At 38.9% G+C, this 21,251-nt stretch overlaps 1 protein-coding gene across 1 annotated transcript in view; it reads right to left on the bottom strand.

The window, feature by feature from the left end:
* The window catches only part of SPIDR (scaffold protein involved in DNA repair), a 461,819-nt gene that overhangs the window by 5,575 nt on the left and 434,993 nt on the right, over window positions 1–21,251 (bottom strand). The window contains 6 exon segments of the mRNA XM_079136512.1: window positions 93–146; window positions 490–604; window positions 1,511–1,604; window positions 12,453–12,605; window positions 13,351–13,435; window positions 13,437–13,562. Of these exon segments, the coding sequence (XP_078992638.1) occupies window positions 93–146; window positions 490–604; window positions 1,511–1,604; window positions 12,453–12,605; window positions 13,351–13,435; window positions 13,437–13,562 (627 nt within the window).

The following is a 21,251-nucleotide window of genomic DNA, read 5'->3' as shown; positions in this document are numbered from 1 at the left end:
CAGACATGACAGAGGGCTCTTTCTCTGCAGATGATTGCTCACTCAGGATCAAGAGTGTTGGGCACACCTGGGTTGGGCCTCTCTGAACTTACCCCATCCTCACAGGCGGCAAACCTCAGCAGTGAAGAAATACTGCCCTGCAACAGCTGCAATGACAGGGGAACAGGGCTGGGTTAAAACTCGTAAGTACTCATGCAAAAATAACTCTTGTTCTCAAAATTAACAGGCTAAGTCTAACTGTCCTATCTCTTCTTCAAAGTTCCAGTGGGAGCCTAAGTCAAACATGACTTAAAGTTACAATATGGAGACTGTGAAGGGGTAATCTGAGGACTGGAGAGAGCTCAGGGTATAGTTCCCCAGTCATGAGTCACATACATCAACATCACAAGGTGAACAAAGAATATACAAGTGCCTCAGCTCCCTCCTGTACATGAGCTCCACAAGGTAGATGTGGAGAATGAGCATGTGCTCTAGGTACCAGGCTCCTACCTTGACTTTCACGTTGCACTGGGGCCTTGAGGGGCAGTCCAGAAAGACCTGTAGGTGCCTCTTGAGAACAGGAGATGTGATCAACTTGGAACAGTCCCCACAGAAAAAGGTGCCTCTGTTGTGTGAAAATGCACAGGAAAACAAACAGCAGAGAGGGCCCATCAGACCGAGATCAAGCTATAGATACACATTTCTCTAAAATAAATGTTTGCTGAGGGAGAAAAGAAAGGTATGCTACTCAGACTCAACTTCCTGAGACTGCAGAGTCTGGTCCCTATTCTGATGGTGAAGGTTGGCTTTGGTGACAGTGGATGAATGCTGCCGAGGGGACCCTTGGACAGGCAGAGTTATCATTTACATGGAGCAGGGGGGAGGCACCACTATCTTTGCTCCCCTACTGGTTCCACTTGAATCCACATTCTCTAGCCTCTTTGATGTGATCTGGAGATGTCTTGTATACACACAAGGCCACCAACCCAGCAGGCATCAAGGTCACATTTGCTCTTTGTTTCATTAAGAGAGGCCAAGTACTGAGCACACCCCTTTCTGCCTGTTACACTACAAAGTCCATTTGGGAGGCTGGGAATTGACTCCAAAGGGACAAACTGCACAGACACCAAGTCCTCACCAGGGCCCATGGGGAGGTGCAGAAAAGGTGAGCAGGGAAGGAATATCTGTTCAGTGCTGCCCATTGGTGTCTAAAAAAGTCTGAACCACTTGCATAGTTCCCACATTTGTCTCACTTATTCATGTTTATCTTGTCTTTCTTTTTTTTTTCCTGACTAACAATAAAGGAGCTAAGGACAAAAGCCAGCTCTTTTATAAGACAGGAGTATCTGCAAAGGCAACAGGAAATACTAGTTAGAGAAACCCACAGCATAGTGCCTCTTTCTAGGAGCTCAGCAGAGTGGGGTTCCCCTCAGAGCTCTTGGGGATGCTGCTGAAGGCAGCAAGGCTGTGTGATCTTGGGGATAAGTTGCTGTCATGCTCTTTGGGCCTGGGGATTTCAGGCCAGGCTTACCCATCTTCTGGCCTTTGTTCCAATCTCCCATTGCCACACCAGTCACATGTAGGCCATGAGAAAGCAGTGTTCTCATCCACTCCAACCACAGTGCCTAGGCCCATGTGAGAGAAAAGTCAGACCATTCAGAGATGGTTTTTGCTCTGATCACCCAGATGACATGTGAACACTCAAGATGTTTTCTCACTGATAAATTTATATAAATCTTTCTGAGTTTTTTTAAAAAATAATTTCACTTATTACACATATGAAATTAAAACAATTTAAAACAACTTTTTAAACTTGCCTACAATATCACCACCTAACCAAACATCTTTGTTTTTGGCTTGATTTCCCCCTCCCCCCCAGAAGCATACATATTTAAATTGTTAAGGTCAAACATGGATGTTGCCTGTGCTAATGGGTTTGCTACACAGCTGCTGGAAGAACTGTTATCTTACTGATGCCCAGTGAGTTGATAGATTCCATTCCACCCTTCCCCATGTTGGACATTAGGTCTGTAGAATAATTAATTAGTTAATTAATTTGTAGTACTGGGGATTGAACCCAGGGGCGCTCTACTACTGAGCTTCCCCAGTCCCTTTTTAAAAATTATTTTGAGACAGGGTCTTGTTAAGTTGCTAAGATTAGTCTCCAACTTGCGATCACCCTGTCTTAGCCTTCTGAATTGCTGGGATCACAGGTTTTCTTACTGGATTACTTTATGACAATGACTATGTCCGAAAATAGGCCTTTTCTGTATCAAAGCCCTTACTGAAGACAGATTCCTGGAAGTAGAATTACTGCTTCCAAGAGTATGAGTAGTAGAGAAAAAAAAAAAACTTTCCGAAAGTACTTCCTAAAAGGATTCTTTGACTTATATTGCTCCAATTCACAGAGTACCAATTTCACTATATGCACATTCATCATCTTAAGAATTTGCCTTCTCAATAGGTACAATGGAATTGCTTATTTTAGTTCCACTTCTTCCATATGAAAAGTTAAATATTCTTAGTGGTTTGTCAGTATCTTCTCAAATAAGATTTCTCTAGTTTCTTATTGTTATTATGATTAAGAATGCAGGCATTTCTTTCCTACTCCAACATTTATGGTTTATTTATTCAACCAACAAATAAGCATATAATGTTAATTTTTTGGGGTGTTGAGGATCTAACCCAGAACCTCATGCATGCCAGTAAGCACTCTATCACTGAGCTACAATCCATCCCCCCTTTTATTGCAGTACTAGGGATTGAACCCGCAGCTTCCTACCACTGAGTTATATCCCCAGTCCTTTTTAATTTAATTTGAGATAGAATCTTGCTAAGTTGCTGAGGCTAGCCTCAAATTTGTGATCCTTCTGTCTGAGCCTCCCAAATCACTGGAATTACAGGTGTGCACCCACCACATACAACTATATGATGCTATTATATTTTGATAGATGTGGGCCCTGAGACACAAGATTAATGGAACATTATCTACTTCCATGGAATCCGTCTTGCTCGGGAAGCAGATAAACAAATAATGAATAAAATTATCGTGAAGTAAATGCTAAATAGAGAAATGGAAAAGTTCTCTGAAAAGTGCAGTAGAGATGCCTTGTGGTCCTGCCTGAGAGTCAGGGAAGTTCTGAGAAGTCAGTGAGGAGATTGGCAGGCTGACCCTGGCGAAGTCAACTTGTACCTCTGATAAACCTGCATACCCCAGTAGGGCTGTAGGCTGGGCCAGTATTGAGGGAGGGCAGGCAATACAGCTGTGGAGTTGCAGCACCACAGCTGGGATCAAGATGGTCAGATTTCCTTGGATGTGAAGCATGAAAGATAATATCAAGACATACTGGCAAATTGCAGATCATCCTTGAAATTGTGATGAATTAGATACTTAAAGAAAAAGTAAGAGTGACCTGAGTTTCCAGATAAATAGATGAGTTTCCATTCTCACTACTGAAGCAAAATATTTCATTTCCCACTATAACAAGCATTAGAAGAAAATATATCTACAGAGGCTAAAACAGAGTTATGGGAAATAGCAGGCTTGGTTATTAAAATACATTCATGCAATGCAGACTTGAATGACTTCTTAAAAATGAGAATAATAGGTCTTGATTTTTAAAGGCTGTCCTAGCTAATGACATTTTCCTTGCAAATCTAATAAGAAGTATGTCGAAAGGATTGAAAAGTAAAGTCAACAAATACAGCCAGAAAGGAATGTCAGCTCATCCATAATAGTCGGATGCAGAGGAGGTCCAAAGGAGAGAAATGTATGTCTGTGTCCCCAAACACCAGACCACATCATGCACTGTGATCAGGTTCCCATTCGGGCTTGTGTGGCCAACACGGAGCTAGTTCATAGCAGTGCTTGGTAAACAACTGTTAAACTAATTAATAAAGTAGGCTACTAGTAAGCAGAGTTCCTTTTTACCCTAGGATATGCATGGGTGTTAACAGCATTTACATTTATATTGGATTAAGTAATTTCCTTCCAATTAGAAAATAAGGCAAGAGTTGATGAAATGTATTTCATCTACAAACCACTAGAAATCCTTTTGGGCAAACTTAAATGAATTTAAGGGTGGCTTGGAAGTATATTATAAATAGTTAGTGTTGAGAACATTCACTGAAATGAGCACCAGAAGGAAAAAATAAAGTTTTTGTCAGACACTGAAGGGGTGTGATGCCACCTTCCTTGGCTTGCCTGCAGTTTGCTACTAAAAGCTTCATACTTTGCTTATCTTCTGTACAGAAATCTCTCATAATTAGGTTTGGGAAAGGCATACATCACTTAGTTATTAAAACTTTTTTTAAAAAGGTCTTTCTAAGAGTGTTAAGGAAAGTGCCTCTACTACAAGCTATATGGGGTCCTTCTGAGCTGAGACTCACTGCCAGTTTGATGTACACATTTCTTCAATTACTCTGCGTTCTCCACTACACCCTTTTCCCTGCAATTTCCTGGAAGAAGGACATTTATTCTTCTACCTAAAAGCTGAGAACTGGTTTGAGGATGGTCCTTTACCACCTCGGAGGCATGCTAGACCCATTCACGGAGTGGTATGGAAGGTCCCTCAACCTTGGTGAGCTATGAATAAAGAAGTATAAATGGTGCAAGGGAGAAAAAAAAAATTGGTGCTGCAAGACTATTTCACCGCATAAAATAAAGTGGAAAGAAATCTTTGAATACTCTGGGAACTGACATTCAGAGATGAGAAGGCCTGGTGTGCTCAGTGAGGAATGAGTGCCTGCCTCTCAGGAGCTCCATTTCCTATGAGTGATAAACACCTTCACATGCATTCTGTTCTGGAATGTGTTCAGGGTTCTTTCAAGCCCTGCTCTGGGAAAATGCTCAATATTTAGCTATCTGAGACACAGAAGCTCAGCTGGTTTAGCAGTTGCTGAGAGCTGCCCAATCCCCAGTACAGACTTCCTGCAGATGTAAAGGTGCCCAGATGGAGTCAGGCTAGGGACAAGTCATCACTGAATCCTGGGCCATTGAATGCAGGATGAGGTAAGGATGAAAGCCTGAGAAGGGGAGTACCTACTACTGTTGTAGAGGTGAAGACCCCAGCCCCACAGGAATTTGAGGGAGCTGGAGCTAGGCGGTTCAGGGCTGGCTAGTATACAGGGTGAGAACACCTGGTAGGAACAGTGCACCCATCTGTTGCTTTACTATGGGCACTCCTGGTGGAGTAAGTTGCCAATCTTTCCTACTTTGCAGCTGGGCTTTGTTTTTCTCTTAATGCCTGGTTGATTGGTTCTTATCAGAGGATCTGGCAACACTCAGTGATGCTGTGATAACAGTCTGTTTACACATCCCCCTTATCCACCCATAGGCCTGCAGGGCAGTTTCAGGGGAGGCCTGGAAGCAGAGGAGACCTGCAGGGAATGCAGATGAAAATGGGAAATGGGAAGAAGATATGTAAGAAACTTGGGTCAACATGAAAAAAGGAACAGCATTACAGAAGCAATATGAGAAGGTAAAATAAAACTTTTATATTTCTTCTGGACATGGTGGTTGCATATCTGTAGTCCCAGTTATTCTGGAGGCCTAGCCAGGAAGATCTCTTGAGACCTGAAGTCCATATCAAGATCCTGCCTTGTTTTCATTTTTTAAAAATCTTTTATACTTCTTAGTCTAAATTGAACGTAAGTTATTATTGATCTAATAGTTCATTTAAATAATAACAATAATATATTCAGGATTATACCTTACAGGCAAGTGACACGAATGACAATGATGTCATAAGAGATAGAGGAAGGAACTGGAAACACTCTAAGGTACCTGCTTTACCTGAGAAGTAGGAGAGTACTATTTGAAAGTGGATTCGAGTGGTTGTAAATGTACTTTTCAAACTCTTGGGCAACCACAAGAAAATATTTAAAAATAAGTATAATGGATATGCAGAGATTAAAGAAAAAAATGGATTCACAGAGGATGCCCAATTAAAATGAGAAAAGGCAGAAGTCAAACAAAAAGAATCAGTGACAATGGATAGAAAACAGTTGTAAATACGATTGGTATCAATTCAATTATATTGTTAATCACCGTGAATGTGAATAGTTCCAATATACAAGTTAAAAGACAGAGACTAATTAAATATACAAATATACAAATTAAGAGACTGTTCAAATACAAGGACCTACTACATGTTGTCTATAAGAAAGTTCCATTAAATATAAAGACACAGATTAAAAGTGAAGGTATAGAGAAAGATACAGGGTGTTAATGCTTATAAGAGAAAGCTGGGGCAGTTACAGTAATTTCAGAGAAAACAGGCTTGAAAACATGAAAAACTATTGGGCTAGAAAAGTCACTGAATAATAATGGTATCATTTTACTAGAACGACATAACAATCCTTAATGTGTATTTTCCTAACAACAGAGCTTCAAAATACATGCAGCAAACTCATGGAAGAGAGAGAAACAAATTCACTACTATAGTTGGAGACCTCAATACCCCTCTATTAATGATTGACAGATCTAGCAGGCAGAAAATCAGTAAGGGTAGAGTTGAACTGATAGTACCATCAATCAATAGGATTAATTGACATTACTGAATTCTTCATCCAACAACAGCAGAACCATATTCTGAAACTTATGTGGAACCCTCTGAGAAAAACCACACCCTTGGCCAAGAAACACACCTTAACAAATTAAAAAGTACATAAGTCATATCAACTATGTTCTTAGAACACAAAGGAATTAAACTAGAAATCAATAACAGAATGAGATGGCTGGAAAGCCCCAAAATATTTGGAGATTAAATAGCACACAAGTCAAAGAAAAAGTCGCACAAGAAATTAAAAACATATTTTGAATCAAATGGAAATTAAAAAAATCAAATTGTGGAATGCAACAAAAGAAGTGTATGGGGGAACTTTATGCATGGAATGCACATATCAGAAAAGAAGATCTAAGTTAATAATCTAAGCTTTCATTTAGGAAATGAGGAAAGAGCAAATTAAAAGCAAGTAAGGAGGATAAAAATAACGAAGCAGAAATCAATGAAACTGAAAACAAAATCAATAGAAAAAATCAAAATCAAGACTCAAAATTTCTTTGAAAAGATTGATAAAAATAGATAAACTTCTAGGAAGGCTTACCCAAGAATGAAAAAAAGAAGCCATAAAGTAGTAATAGCAGAAATGAAAGGGGTCATGATTACTTATCCCACAGACATTAAAAGGATTTTAAAAAGGGATAATAATAGTATAAAAAACTCTGTCTCAAATTTGATAGGTGAAATGGATCAATTTCTTGAAGTATATAATCTACCAAAACTCCATATAAGAAATAGTATTAATAGGTCTGTATATATTAAATAAATGAAATAAATAATTAAAAACCTTCCAAAACAGAAACCACTGGTTCATGGTTAAAGTCTACCAAACATTTAAGGAAGAAATTATACTAAAACTCTACATTCTCTTCCAGAAAACAGAAGCAGAGGGAATACAGTACTTATTTGTATTTTATGGGGAAAGCATTACTCTAATATCAAAATCAGACAGAGAGATTACATAAAGGAAAAACTACAAACATCTTTTGTGAAATCAATGCAAACATCCTCAACAAAACAATTGCAACTATATGTAAAAATGATTATATATCACAATCAATTGAGATTTACTCCAAGTATGCAAGGATGGTTCAACCACTCAAAGATCAATGTAATCCATTATATCAACAGGCTAAAGAAGAAAAATTATACAATCAGATTAATAGACACAGAAAGGACATTTGAAAAAATCCAACATTTAATCATGATAACAACTCTCAGCAGGGCTGGGGATACAGCTCAGTTGGTAGAGTGCAGGCCTTGCAAGCACAAGGCCCTGGGTTAAATCCCCAGCACTGCAAAAACAAAAAACAAAACAAACACAAAACGCTCAGCAAACTAGGAAAAAAAAGAGTTTAGTTTCCTCAACTTGGTGAGGAACATCTACAGAAACCTATAGTTTGAACAATCTGAAGTATTACTTCCTGGGTACCAAGACAATATCTGAGAGTAGAGCAACCAGGCAAAGTTAGAACAGAGACAGAGATATCAAGAAGGAGATTACAGAGGAAAAGGATAACTTCAGTGATTTAATATCATTTTTGAGAACTCATAAAGTCAGGGTGCAAATGAAGGTCAATTTAAAACTGGCGGGGGGAGTGCAGGGAAATTCCTTCAGTGTGCCAACAGCTAAGCCCTACTGCTGCAGGTGTGGGAGTGGATGACCTGATTCTTTCTTGCATCTCTGTGGCACTTGCTGAATGCAGTTAGAAATGGATTAAGTTCTAAGTCCTCCTTTGGCTTTTGTTTTCTCATAAAACAGTGTGCTAGGTGGTGGTGATTCTTATGGTCACAGAATAAGAAGAGTTCAGTACAACAGAATCGGTTTGAAGCATTGTAGTGACTTTCTGATACAGGGCAGAGAATTATACAAAGGTGGGGGCGGAAGGGATATTCTGCCATCCTTTTCTCTCCTTAAGCCCTTGATCAATCCTGAGCTCTGGGAGAGGTGAGAGAGTAGAGTGGGAGGAGAATGTTACCAATGAGAAGGAAGGTGGAAGGAGGAAGTCCTCAGAGATGACTGATTGGAGACCCCAAGTTTGGGAAATGGCTGTGGGCCATGAGTAACAGCACCTAAGGGAACCTGGGGGAGGGGAAAATAAAGAGGGGTGAGGGGGTGGGAGAGGGAGATGGGATGGGCACAGGTCTGCATTGTGGATTTCTCCTCATAGCTTGTCAGTTTAGGGAACCCAGGCTGTGCCACTCTGTACAATGTGCTTGGTCTTCATAGCCTGTCCACTCATGGGACTCAATCTGTGCCCATCTTCATGGTGCACTCTGTCTCCATAGCCTGTTTGCTCAGGGGAATGAAGCTGTACTTGTGTACACTTTGTAATCTGTCCCCCACAGCCTGTTTGCTCAGGAGTGCTGAGCAGCTGGACATCAAGAAGCAGCTTTGTATTGGGGCTTCTGGATGCCACTGTAGTCTATTGGACCACCCAAACCCCTTGCCTTCCATACTTCTTCCTGCTGATACCCTTTCTTTGCTTTGCATCATCATTTGTATATGAGGCTCCAGAATAGCATCATTTAAAAATCTGACCAGTATGGCCATGGAAAGCAAAACAAGACATAACCAATCCAATCCCAGCCTGGTCTAGACTGGTTTCCCCTCTCTAAATCCTGCCTTTCCCCCAGGACTTGGGAGATTTTACAATGGCACTTAGTACCTCCGTGGGTTTCCCATATGCCCTTCTAACTGCCTGAGAAATCCTGATATCCCAAATCCACTGGGATCTGATCACTAGTTTCAGTCAGCCATCCCCTCCCTTTGTGGTTCCTAGTAGCATTAAGTTGTCTATTATTTTCTGTACTAGACTGAGTGCTTCTTGCCTTCCGCACATAATCTCATTTAATCCTCAACAATGCTTTGAGGCTAATTCTCATATCCCTATTTTATAGATGAGAAAATATAGATCTTAAGGTGGAGTCTGTTGTCTGTAGGATCTGTGTTCCACTGTGCTCACATTACCTTTTCTATTCATAACCATAGTTGTGATCAAGCACTAGACATAAAAGGAGATTCACAGAAGAGAAAATCTCAAATGGCCTCTACTATGAACAAGTGCTCAATTTCACAACTAACACATGATTTAAAGCAATACACACAGGGATCACAGGCTTTTTGCTGTTGTTCATAAAAATTATTAAAAGGATCAGAAACTAATGGTGGGTGAGGGTAGGGAAAAACACCTCTAGAAGGTTTCTTTGGAAATCTGACTTTCTGTATATTTCTTGAAAGTAGTTTAGCAATAACTGCATAAACACTGGGTGTGGTGGCCAAATATCTGTAATCCCAGCTACTCAGGAGACTGAGACAGGAGGATAGCAAGTCCCAGGCCAGCTTGGGCAACTTAGTGAGGCCTTGTCCCAAAATAAAATAAAAAGAGCTGGGGGTATAGCAGTTCAGTGCTTGAGGTCCTGGGTTTAATCCCTACTACTTCAAAACAAAAAAATTAAAAGAACAAAAATATATATTAGCTGTCATTTTGGAAAATACCCTGGGATTCTTCAAAAGGTTAAATGCAAGGCTACCTATATGACACAACGATTCCATTATTGGATACATGTCTAAAATTTGGAAAAAGATGTTCAAACAAACGTCTCCATGAATATTCACAGCAGTTCTATTCACAATAGTCAAAAAGTGAAAATAACTCAACTGTTCACCAACTAATGAAAGGATAAATAAAATGTGGCATAGATACAATGAAATATTACTCTTCCATAAAAGGAAAAAAATTCTGAAATGTTACATTGTGGATAAATCTTACAAACATGCTCAGTTAAAGATGCCAATCAAAGGCTGTAGTTGTGGCTCAGTGGAAGAGCACTCGCCTAGCATGTGTGAGGCCCTGGGTTTGATCTTTAGCACCACATAAAAATAAAATAAAGGTACGGTGTCCACCTACAACTAAAACAAAAATATTTTTAAAAATGCCAATCAAGAAAAAACACATATTGTATGATTCCATTTATATGAAAGTTTCAGAACAAGCAAATTCAGAGGAGCATAATGTACACTGGCGGTTTCCTAAGACTGGGGAGTGACTGATGATAGGTGCAGGGTTTCTTTTTGTTTCAAAGTTAGACTGTAGTAATGGTTGCACAATTTTGTAAATGTACTAAAACACCTAACAGATGTATTAATACAAGTATTTTTTGAGACAAGCTCTTGCTATATTGCTGCGGTTGGTCTCGCTCTTGTGATGCTCCTACCTCAGTCTCCTGAGTTGCTGGGATTATAAGCATGCACCACTGCACCTGGCTAAAAACACACTAAATGAATGAGTTGTAAATATAAATTGAATTTATATCTCAAAAAAAAAAAAACTGTTTAAAAACATGTGAACCATTTGGGTGTGGCTGAAGTGGGAAGATTGCAAGTTCAAGCCAGCCTCAGCAACTTAGTGAGACATGGTCTCAAAATAAAAAATAAAAAGAGCTGGGGATATATCTCAGTGATGGAGCATCCCTGGGTTCACACTCTAGTACCAAAAAATACCTGAACTATAAATTCCTGAAATCCTCCTTTATAGTGGGATAATATTATATAATAGTATATAATAGTAGGACAATAGTATACAGTCAGTAGGGAATGATGTCCAATAATGATTTTATCACAGCCTTGTTTATAATTTCAAAAGCACAGGAAGATTTTGGATGTCCATCACTGATGGAACAGTTTGTTCATAAGGGACTCCTATGTGACTGTGAAACTCTTACAATAGATCTCTATTTCCTTGTGCAGACATTTTGGATAGAATATTAAGTGAGGAAAGCTAATGACAGAACAACATGTAGTAAACCAACCCAACCTGCACACACACACGTACTCCCTCTAAAGCAGGGAGTCATGTGCTTCATGTGACATTTGCAGCTCTAGACCCATATATCCAATCAGCTTCGAAACATCTTACATGTAATGAAAACACTCAAACTCTCCAGACAGAATGAGACAGTTCTGCCTTATTCAACATGTTCTGCTTTGACAAACAGCATTACCATCACTTCCTTGCTCAAGCCTGAAGCTTAGAGGTAGCTGCATAATCCTCTCCATCTATCTATGACCTCCATTCAACCCAATTCATCAATTTCCCTCCTAATTAAACCTACTCCTGGATTTACTTTTATATTGCTGCTACAACTGCCATCCTTGTCCCTCCATCTGCTTTGCAGGGATGGAGGCACCATGTACTTTCTCTGTGGATGACTGAGCATACTCTTTTTTTTTTTTTTTGGTACCAGGAATTGACCCAGGGAACTTTATCACTGAGCCAGATCCCCAGAGCCCCAGAGCTTTCTTATATTTTATTTGGAGACAGGGTTTCATTGAGTTGCTTAGGGCCTCACTAAGTTGCTGAAGTTGGCTTTGAACTTGTGATTCTCCTGCCTCAGCCTCCAGAGCTGCTGGGATTACAGGCGTGTGCCACCATGGCTGGCCAGAGCATACTCTCAATTGGTTCTTCTGGTCTGCTCTTAGTCCCTCCATCTAGTTGCCTATCCTGCCTGCTCCAGGGCATCCCTGGCTTACCAGCTCTCTCCTGTCTGTTGCCTTTATTTATAAGTCCTGTTCCTTGCTCCTATCCCTGCCATAATTTGTCCCACCCACTCTTCAGATCTCAGTTCAAGCTTCTTATCTTAAGGGAGCTTTCCCGACCTCCCCAACAAGGCTAGTTACTGGAAAATGGAGCACTTGAAATGATGCAGTCCTATGTTTATTTAAGTGTGAGAGTTAAGAACCTCTTCTTATTTTGTTCCTTGTACATCCCAAGTAGGCACTCAACAAAAACTTATTAAATAAATGAGTAAATGAATACAAAAATTATACAATATTTAAGACAATATATGAATACAAAATGATACAACATTAAGACAATAAATACTATTTCCGATGAGATGGCTGCCCACCTTGGACACTGCAAATGGAATTAACAGGTGTGAGGGAGTCCAGTTCATCCAGTATCACTGGGCCAGTCAGCTCACAGGAGCCAGCACCAGAGGCCACACACCCAAAGGGTTTTTGAAGCAACAGGACAGTCCGTTCAACACAAACAATCTGACCTGCTAACAAAGAAACTTTAGATTATTGAAGTGTTGAAAAAAAAATGTGACTTCTCCTGCCAGTAAAGATAGTGTGATTTTCATCCTCCCAAAAGTGATGCAAGTGTAAGGGTGCAGTTGTGGGGACAGTCTGTACATAATGCCAGGTCACAGCTGGGAGGTCGATTATATACAAGAAACTGCATTAAGTAATATTGAGGAAAATGGACCCAGTTTTCTCTCTTTTGGAGAGGGATTTATACATATAGAAGTAGTCTCCAGTGAGAGAAGCTGGAAATACTAATTTCAAATTTAATTTGGAAAGGGTAAACTGTGTGGTATATAAAATTTACTGTGTAAAAAAATACAGTTCAGGCAGGATTTTAGTTTGACCTCTAGGTAAAAATGGTTAAAAGTATGTACATTTCTAATGTTCTAGGTTTTGGTTTGTTTTAAAAAGTTATCATCCAAATCATGACTTCAAGTGGCTTCCATACCACTACAGACAATCATGGAGTGACTAATGGGATCTCTACAGGGCATACTAAAACCTTGGGAGTATTGGTTGTCCAGGTATCTATGACAGGGATCAGTAAAAGCCTAAACTGGCCTCTCCATGTTATCACAGGGCACAGATCATTTCTGTTCTGGGCTATGTGATGCTGCCAGCAGTGCTGAGTAAAATGCATTTGGAAGCCATACGGAGATATCCTATGGGCACTGATCAGTCACCCCAATCAAAACTGTGTAGAAGAGGCAAGCACACCCTGATCTCGGAGAGCATCCCTGAAGAGGATGCTATGAGGTGCAGCCACAGAGAGTGCTTCTAGAATTTCCAGGCCCAGGACACATGAGGGGGGTCACACAAACTGGCAGAATTTTGGGGAGGTGGTGGTCATTCCCATCCTTTGTTTGCAGGGTGATGTCAGTCACCAACAGCCAAATCTCCCGTTGCGCCAAAAGAAGCAGACTCTTCAGCTACAAATTCAAAGGAAAGACTATTAATTATTCTTATATTCATAATTAATTTTTAAAAGCTATAATATTAGGTGATCATTAACAGTAACAATTTGAGATATTATTTCAAAAATAGTTTAAAAAATACAACAGGAGTTTGGGCATAGTAGCAAATGTCTATAATCACAGTGACTCTGGAGGCTGAGACAGGAAGATTCCAAGTTTGAGTTCAGCCCCAGCAACTTAGTGAGATCCTGTCTCGAAATAAATAAATAAAATAAATAAATAAATAAAGGACCAGGGAAACAGTTTAGTGGTGAAGTACCCTTTGGGTCAATCCCCAGTACAAAAATCAAACCAAACCAAACCCCCAAAACATATCACAGACTTAGCCCACTTGATCACTAGCCCCATTAACATACTCTATGCCCAACTGTGCACCTGTTTAATGGATTCCTTTGCTGGGATACAACCCACACTTTGCAGGTAGTGCTTTACTTATCCTCTGACCTCCTCAGGTAATTTATTGTTCTTTCTCTCTTATTCTAAGTTTGTGTACCTAGAATATTATCCTCTATCGAGAGCATACACATTCTTCTCTTAGAGTAGCTGCCAAGTTTCCTGAGGGTTAGGAATAGAGCTCACTCACCATCAGAATTTCTGTACAGGACCTTGGTATAAAGTAGGTGTCATAATTTTTTTTAATCTGTAATAGCTTTTATTTTTTCTTCTTTTTGTCTTCTTTCCATTTATTATAATTTTTTTCTTTTTCGTTTTTTTCTTTATCTGCAAAAGTTGTAAGGTCTTTCCAAGTTCCATTGAACTGGCAGTCTTCACCTGCCTATTGGCCAGGGCCTAGGACCTAATAGATGCAAATGGACCAAAGATAGCCAATAGGGCTAGGGCCTGAGGGCATGGTTAGCTGGAAGTTCAGCTGGTTTTGCTGGTATAGACTACGTAGTGAGACTGAGAATTACACGTGGTTGGTTAACAGGACTTAACAAAGGTGAACTGCATGGTCTAGAGCTGTGGATTGGGGTGGAGTAGGTAGCCTATATGGTTGGAAGGTTGATTATATACAGGAAACGGCATTAAGTAATACTGAGGACAATGAAGCCAGTTTTCTCTCTGTTGGACAGGGATTTATACATATAGAAGTGGGGAAGACAGGAGTAAATTCTGTGGTAATGGTTGGTGATTAGAGGTGTTGGTGTGAACCCACAACTCTAAATAGATAGGAAATAAAGAAGTAGATATGGATATGAGCGTGCATGCATGCATGAATATACATAGATCTGTTTCCTTGCTTTATTCAATGAGAGGACCCACAAGCAATGACATCCCAATAGCAGCAAACCTACCTAGAACCTAAACATTGGCTTCTAAATACCATTTTCCACTGAAATCAAACAGGGCTCCTTGAAATGAGGGCTGATTCTAAGGCATAAAAAGGCAAAATGACTCTGACACATCTTATTGTGTCAGCAATAAGGAAGGACTCAAAGAATGATGGGAACATGTCTAAAGGGTATAGAAGCCAACCTAAATCTGGTAAAATTTGAGCATCAAAATGAACAATCATGGGGCACAGCGAAGGTTCCAGGACTGCGGGCAGATTCTCTGAGGAGGGGCAGCCTAAGGAGATTCAACTGCGAAGGGTGAGGCTCCCAGGCCCAGGAGGTAGGGCCGGGCCCCTGGGAACTTTGCAGAGGAAGGCAGCCCAGCCCAGGCGGTAGCTGTAAATTGAGGAAACCTCTAGGAGGGAACTGACCAACGAGATCTCCCCACCGGGTGAGTCTTCCCTGCCGGGTGAGGTTTCCCCACAAGGACGGTAAAACCAGAGACACAGGCCCAAACAGGCCTTGCCTCAGCCCACAGCCTAGTTCCCCTTTAGACGACCATTGGTCAACAAGTGGAGGCATCTCTGCCCACTAGCAGGGAATATACCCCACCTGAAGGCCACCACTCCTAGAGAGGCAGCTTCCTTGTGGAGCACCGCATTATCAACTTCCTCCAAGACTTCAGCCTACTGAAGGCTAAGGGGGGATATATATAGAAATCTTCAGGGACATTGTAAGTCAATAGAGGAAATCTGCAATATCTCAGCGGTCCACTGATACCTGAACAATATGAGAAAACAAGGAAAGAAAATGCTGCAAACAAATCTAGATGTTACATCAATAAAACCCAATGACAGCATGGCAGAAGAAATGACAGAAAAGGAGTTCAGAATGTACATAATTAAAATGATCAGGGAAGCAAATGATGAGATGAAAGAGCAAATGCATGCACTGAATGATGAGATGAAAGAGCAAATGCAGGCATTGAATGATCGCACCAATCGACAGTTAAAAGAGCAAATACAGGAAGCAAAAGATCATTTCAATAAGAAGTTAGAGATATTGAAATAAAACCAAACAGAAATCCTTGACATGAAGGAAACAATAAACCAAATTAAGAACTCCATAGAAAGCATATCCAGTAGGATAGAACACCTGGAAGACAGAACATCAGATATTGAAGACAAAATATTTAACCTTGAAAACAAAGTGGAACAAACAGAGAAGATGGTAAGAAATCATGAACAGAATCTACAAGAACTATGGGATATTATGAAAAGACCAAATTTAAGAATTATTGGGATTGAGGAAGGCCTAGAGAAACAAACCAAAGGAAGGAACAATCTATTCAATGAAATAATATCAGAAAATTTCCCAAATCTGAAGAATGAAATGGAAAATCAAGTTCAAGAGGCTTATAGGACTCCAAATACACAAAATTACAACAGACCCACACCAAGGCACATTATAATGAAAATACCTAACATACAAAATAAAGACAGAATTTTAAAGGCTGTGAGAGAAAAGAACCAAATTACATTCAGGGGGAAACCAATACAGATATCAGCAGATTTTTCAATCCAGACCCTAAAAGCTAGAAGGGCCTGGAACAACATTTACCAAGCCCTGAAAAAAAAATGGATGCCAACCAAGAATCTTATATCCAGCAAAACTTACCTTCAAATTTGACGATGAAATAAAATCCTTCCATGATAAACAGAAGCTAAAGAATTTACAAAAGAAAGCCAGCATTACAGAACACTCTCAGCAAAATATTCCATGAGTAAGAGATGAAAAACAAAGAAGCAAATCAGCAAAGGGAGGAATTATGCTAAAGGAATTGTCAGATAAAGGAGGAACCAAGTTGTGTCAAACAAATAAATAAATAAAATTTAAAAAATGAACCAAATGACCGGGAAACCAAATCATATCTCAATAATAACCCTGAACGTTAATGGCCTGAATTCATCAATCAAAAGACATAGACTGGCAGATTGGATTAAAAAGAAAGATCCAACAATATGTTGCCTACAAGAGACTCACCTCATAGAAAAAGATACCCAGAGACTGAAGGTGAAAGGATGGGGAAAAACATACCATGCACATGGACTCAGCAAAAAAGCTGGAGTATCCATCCTCATTTCAGATAATGTGGACTTCAAGCCAAAGTTAGTCAGAAGGGATAAAGAAGGTCATTTCATACTGCTTAAGGGAAGCATAAATCAGCAAGATATAACAATCATAAACATCTATGCCCCAAACAGTGGCTCATCCATGTATGTCAAACAAATCCTTCTCAATTTCAGAAACCAAATAGATCATAACACAATAATATTGGGTGATTTTAACACGCCTCTCTCACCACTGGACAGATCTTCCAGACAAAAATTGAACAAAGAAACCATAGATCTCAATAACACAATCAATAATTTAGACTTAACGGACATTTATAGAATATACCATCCAACCAAGAGCAAATACACTTTCTTCTCAGCAGCACATGGATCCTTCTCTAAAATAGACCATATATTATGCCACAAAGCTAATGTTAGCAAATACAAGAAGATAGAGACACTAGCATGTATTCTATCAGATCATAATGGATTGAAGTTAGAAATAAATGAAAGAGTAAAACACAGAAACTATTCCAACATCTGGAGATTAAACAATATGCTATTATATGATGAATGGATAACAGAAGATATTAGGAAGGAAATTAAAAAATTCTTAGAGGTAAATGAGAACAAAGAAACATCATATCAAAATCTCTGGGACACTATGAAAGCAGTACTTAGAGGGAAATTTATTTCATGGAGCGCATTTAATAAAAGAAGTAAAACTCAACAAATAAACGACCTAACACTACAGCTCTAAGCCCTAGAAAAAGAACAGAACAGCACCAAAAGTAGAAGAAGACAGGAAATAGTTAAACTCAGAGCTGAAATCAACGAAATTGAAACAAAAGAAACAATACAAAAAATTGACAAAATAAATAGTTGGTTCTTCGAAAAAATAAACAAAATTGATAAACCCTTAGCCACTCTAACAAAGAGAAGACGAGAGAAAACCCAAATCACTAAAATTCGGAATGAACAAGGAAATATCACAACAGACAGGATGGAAATACAAAACATAATTAGAAGCTATTTTGAAAATCTATACTCCAACAAAATAGAAAATTTCGAAGACATCAACAGGTTTCTAGAGACATATGAATTGCCTAAACTGAACGAGGAGGACATACACAATTTAAATAGACCAATTTTAAGTACTGAAATAGAAGAAGTCATCAAAAGCCTACCAGCAAAGAAAAGTCTGGGACCAGATGGGTTCTCAGCTGAGTTCTACAAAACCTTTAAAGAAGAGCTCATTCCAATACTTCTCAAAGTATTCCATAAAATAGAAGTGGAGGGAACCCTCCAAAACTCATTCTATGAAGCCAATATCACACCGATACCTAAACTAGACAGAGACTCATCAAGGAAAGAAAATTTCAGACCAATATCCTTAATGAACATTGACGCAAAAATTCTCAACAAAATTTTAGCAAATCGCATACAAAAACATATTAAAAAGATAGTGCACCATGATCAAGTGGGTTTCATCCCAGGGATGCAAGGTTGGTTCAACATCAGGAAATCAATAAATGTCATTCACACATATCAATAGACTTAAAGTCAAGAATCACACGATTATTTCAATAGATGCAGAAAAAGCATTTGATAAAATACAGCACCCCTTCATGTTCAAAACACTAGAGAAAATAGGGATAATGGGAACATTCCTTAACATTGTAAAGGCCATTTATGCTAAGCCCATGGCTAATATCATTCTAAATGGTGAAAAACTGAAAGCATTCCCCCTAAAAACTGGAACAAGGCAGGGATGCCCTCTTTCACCACTTCTATTTAACATCGTTCTTGGGACTCTGGCCAGAGCAATTAGACAAACCAAAGAAATTAAAGGGATACAAATTGGAAAAGAAGAACTCAAACTATCCCTGTTCACTGATGACATGATTATATATTTAGAGGAACCTGGAAGTTCCACCAGAAAACTCTTAGAACTCATAAGTGAATTCAGTAAAGTAGCAGGTTACAAGATCAATGCTCATAAATCCAACGCATTTTTATACATAAGTGATGAACCTTCAGAAAGAGAAATTAGGAAAACTACCCCATTCACAATAGCCTCGAAAAAAATAAAATACTTGGGAATCAATCTCACAAAAGAGGTGAAAGACCTCTACAATGAGAACTACAGAACACTAAAGAAAGAAATTAAAGAACACCTTAGAAGATGGATAGATCTTCCATGTTCTTGGATAGAAGAATTAATATTGTCAAAATGGCCATACTACCTAAAGTGCTATACAAATTCAATGCAATTCCAATTAAAATCCCAATGACGTACCTTACAGAAATAGAGCAAGCAATTATGAAATTCATCTGGAAGAATAAGAAACCCAGAATAGCTAAAGCAATCCTTAGCAGGAAGAGTGAAACAGGGGGTATTGCAATACTAGATCTTCAACTCTACTACAAAGCAATAGTAACAAAAACGGCATGGTATTGGTACCAAAATAGAAAGGTAGATCAATGGTACAGAATAGAGGACACGGACACAAACCCAAATAAATGCAATTTTCTCATACTAGACAAAGGGGTCAAAAATATGCAATGGAGAAAAGATAGCCTCTTCAACAAATGGTGCTGGGAGAATTGGAAATCCATATGCAACAGAATGAAACTAAACCCATATCTCTCACCATGCACGAAACTCATCTCAAAATGGATCAAGGACCTTGGAATCAGACCAGAGACCCTGCAGATTATAGAAGAAAAAGTAGGGCCAAATCTTCACCTTGTTGGTTTAGGATCAGACTTCCTTAACAGGACTCCCACAGCACAAGAAATAAAAGCTAGAATCAACCACTGGGATAGATTCAAACTAAAAAGCTTTCTCTCAGCAAAGGAAACTATCAGCAATGCGAAGAAAGAACCTACAGAGTGGGAGAATATCTTTGCCAATCATACTTCAGATAGAGCATTAATCTCCAGAATCTATAAAGAACTCAAAAAACTCTACTCCAAGAATTCAAATAATCCAGTTGACAAATGGGCCAAGGCAATGAATAGATACTTCACAGAAGATGATCTACAAGCAATCAACAAACATATGGAAAAATGTTGAACATCTCTAGTAATAAGAGAAATGCAAATCAAAACCACCCTAAGATTCCATCTCACCCCAATTAGAATGGCGATTATCAAGAATACGAGCAACAACAGGTGTTGGCGAGGATGTGGGGAGAAAGGTACACTCATACATTGGTGGTGGGGCTGCAAATTAGTGCAGCCACTCTGGAAAGCAGTGTGGAGATTCCTTAGAAAACTTGGAATGGACCCTCCATTTGACCCAGCTATCCCACTCCTTGGCCTATACCCAAAGGACTTAAAATCAGCATACTACAGAGATACAGCCACATCAATGTTCATAGCTGCTCAATTCACAATAGTCAGACTGTGGAACCAACCTAGATGCCCTTCAATTGATGATGGATAAAGAAACTGTGGTATATATATATATATATATATATATATATATATATATATATATATATATATATATATATATACAATGGAATATTACTCAGCCATAAAGAATGATAAAATTATGGCATTTGCAGGCAAAGGGATGAAATTGGAGAATATTATGCTAAGTGAGAGAAGCCAATCTCAAAAATCCAAAGGACGAATGATATCGCTAATAAGTGGATGATGACACATAATGGGGGGAGGGAAGGGTTAGTGTTAGGGTTAGAGTTAGGGTTAGGGAGGGGGGCAAGTATGGAGGAAGGAAGCACTATATAGAGGGAAAAGAGGGATGGGAGGGGTGGGGGGAAGGGAAAAATAACAGAATGAATGAAACAACATTACCCTATGTAAATTTATGATTACACAAATGGTATGCCTTTACGCCATGTACAAACAGAGAAGCAACATGTATCCCATTTGTTTACAATAAAATTAAAAAAAAAATGAACAATCATAACAGATTATAACTTATTGAAAAACTAATCCATTGATCCATACTGACATAAATGACTACAGAAATAAATCAGTGAAATGAAAAGCTCCTAATCACAGCAGAACGCCAGTTAATAAATGTAGAAGAAATTCTAGAATTAGAAATTAATATTTGACCACCATCAGATTATAATAAATTCAGGTAAGAATCACATTGGATGTTAAAATAAGTGGATAAAATTTGATAAGACATTTACATAGTCTCAAAGCATATCTCCACAAAATACTTATTAATTAATAAGTAAAATATTTATTTTTTAACTTGGAAAGTGGAAAACCAT

This window comes from Sciurus vulgaris (genome assembly GCF_902686455.1).
Source record: "Sciurus vulgaris genome assembly, chromosome: 1".
In the NCBI taxonomy this organism is placed as follows: Eukaryota; Metazoa; Chordata; class Mammalia; order Rodentia; family Sciuridae; genus Sciurus; species Sciurus vulgaris.
This window is presented reverse-complemented; position numbering and strand designations above follow the sequence as displayed.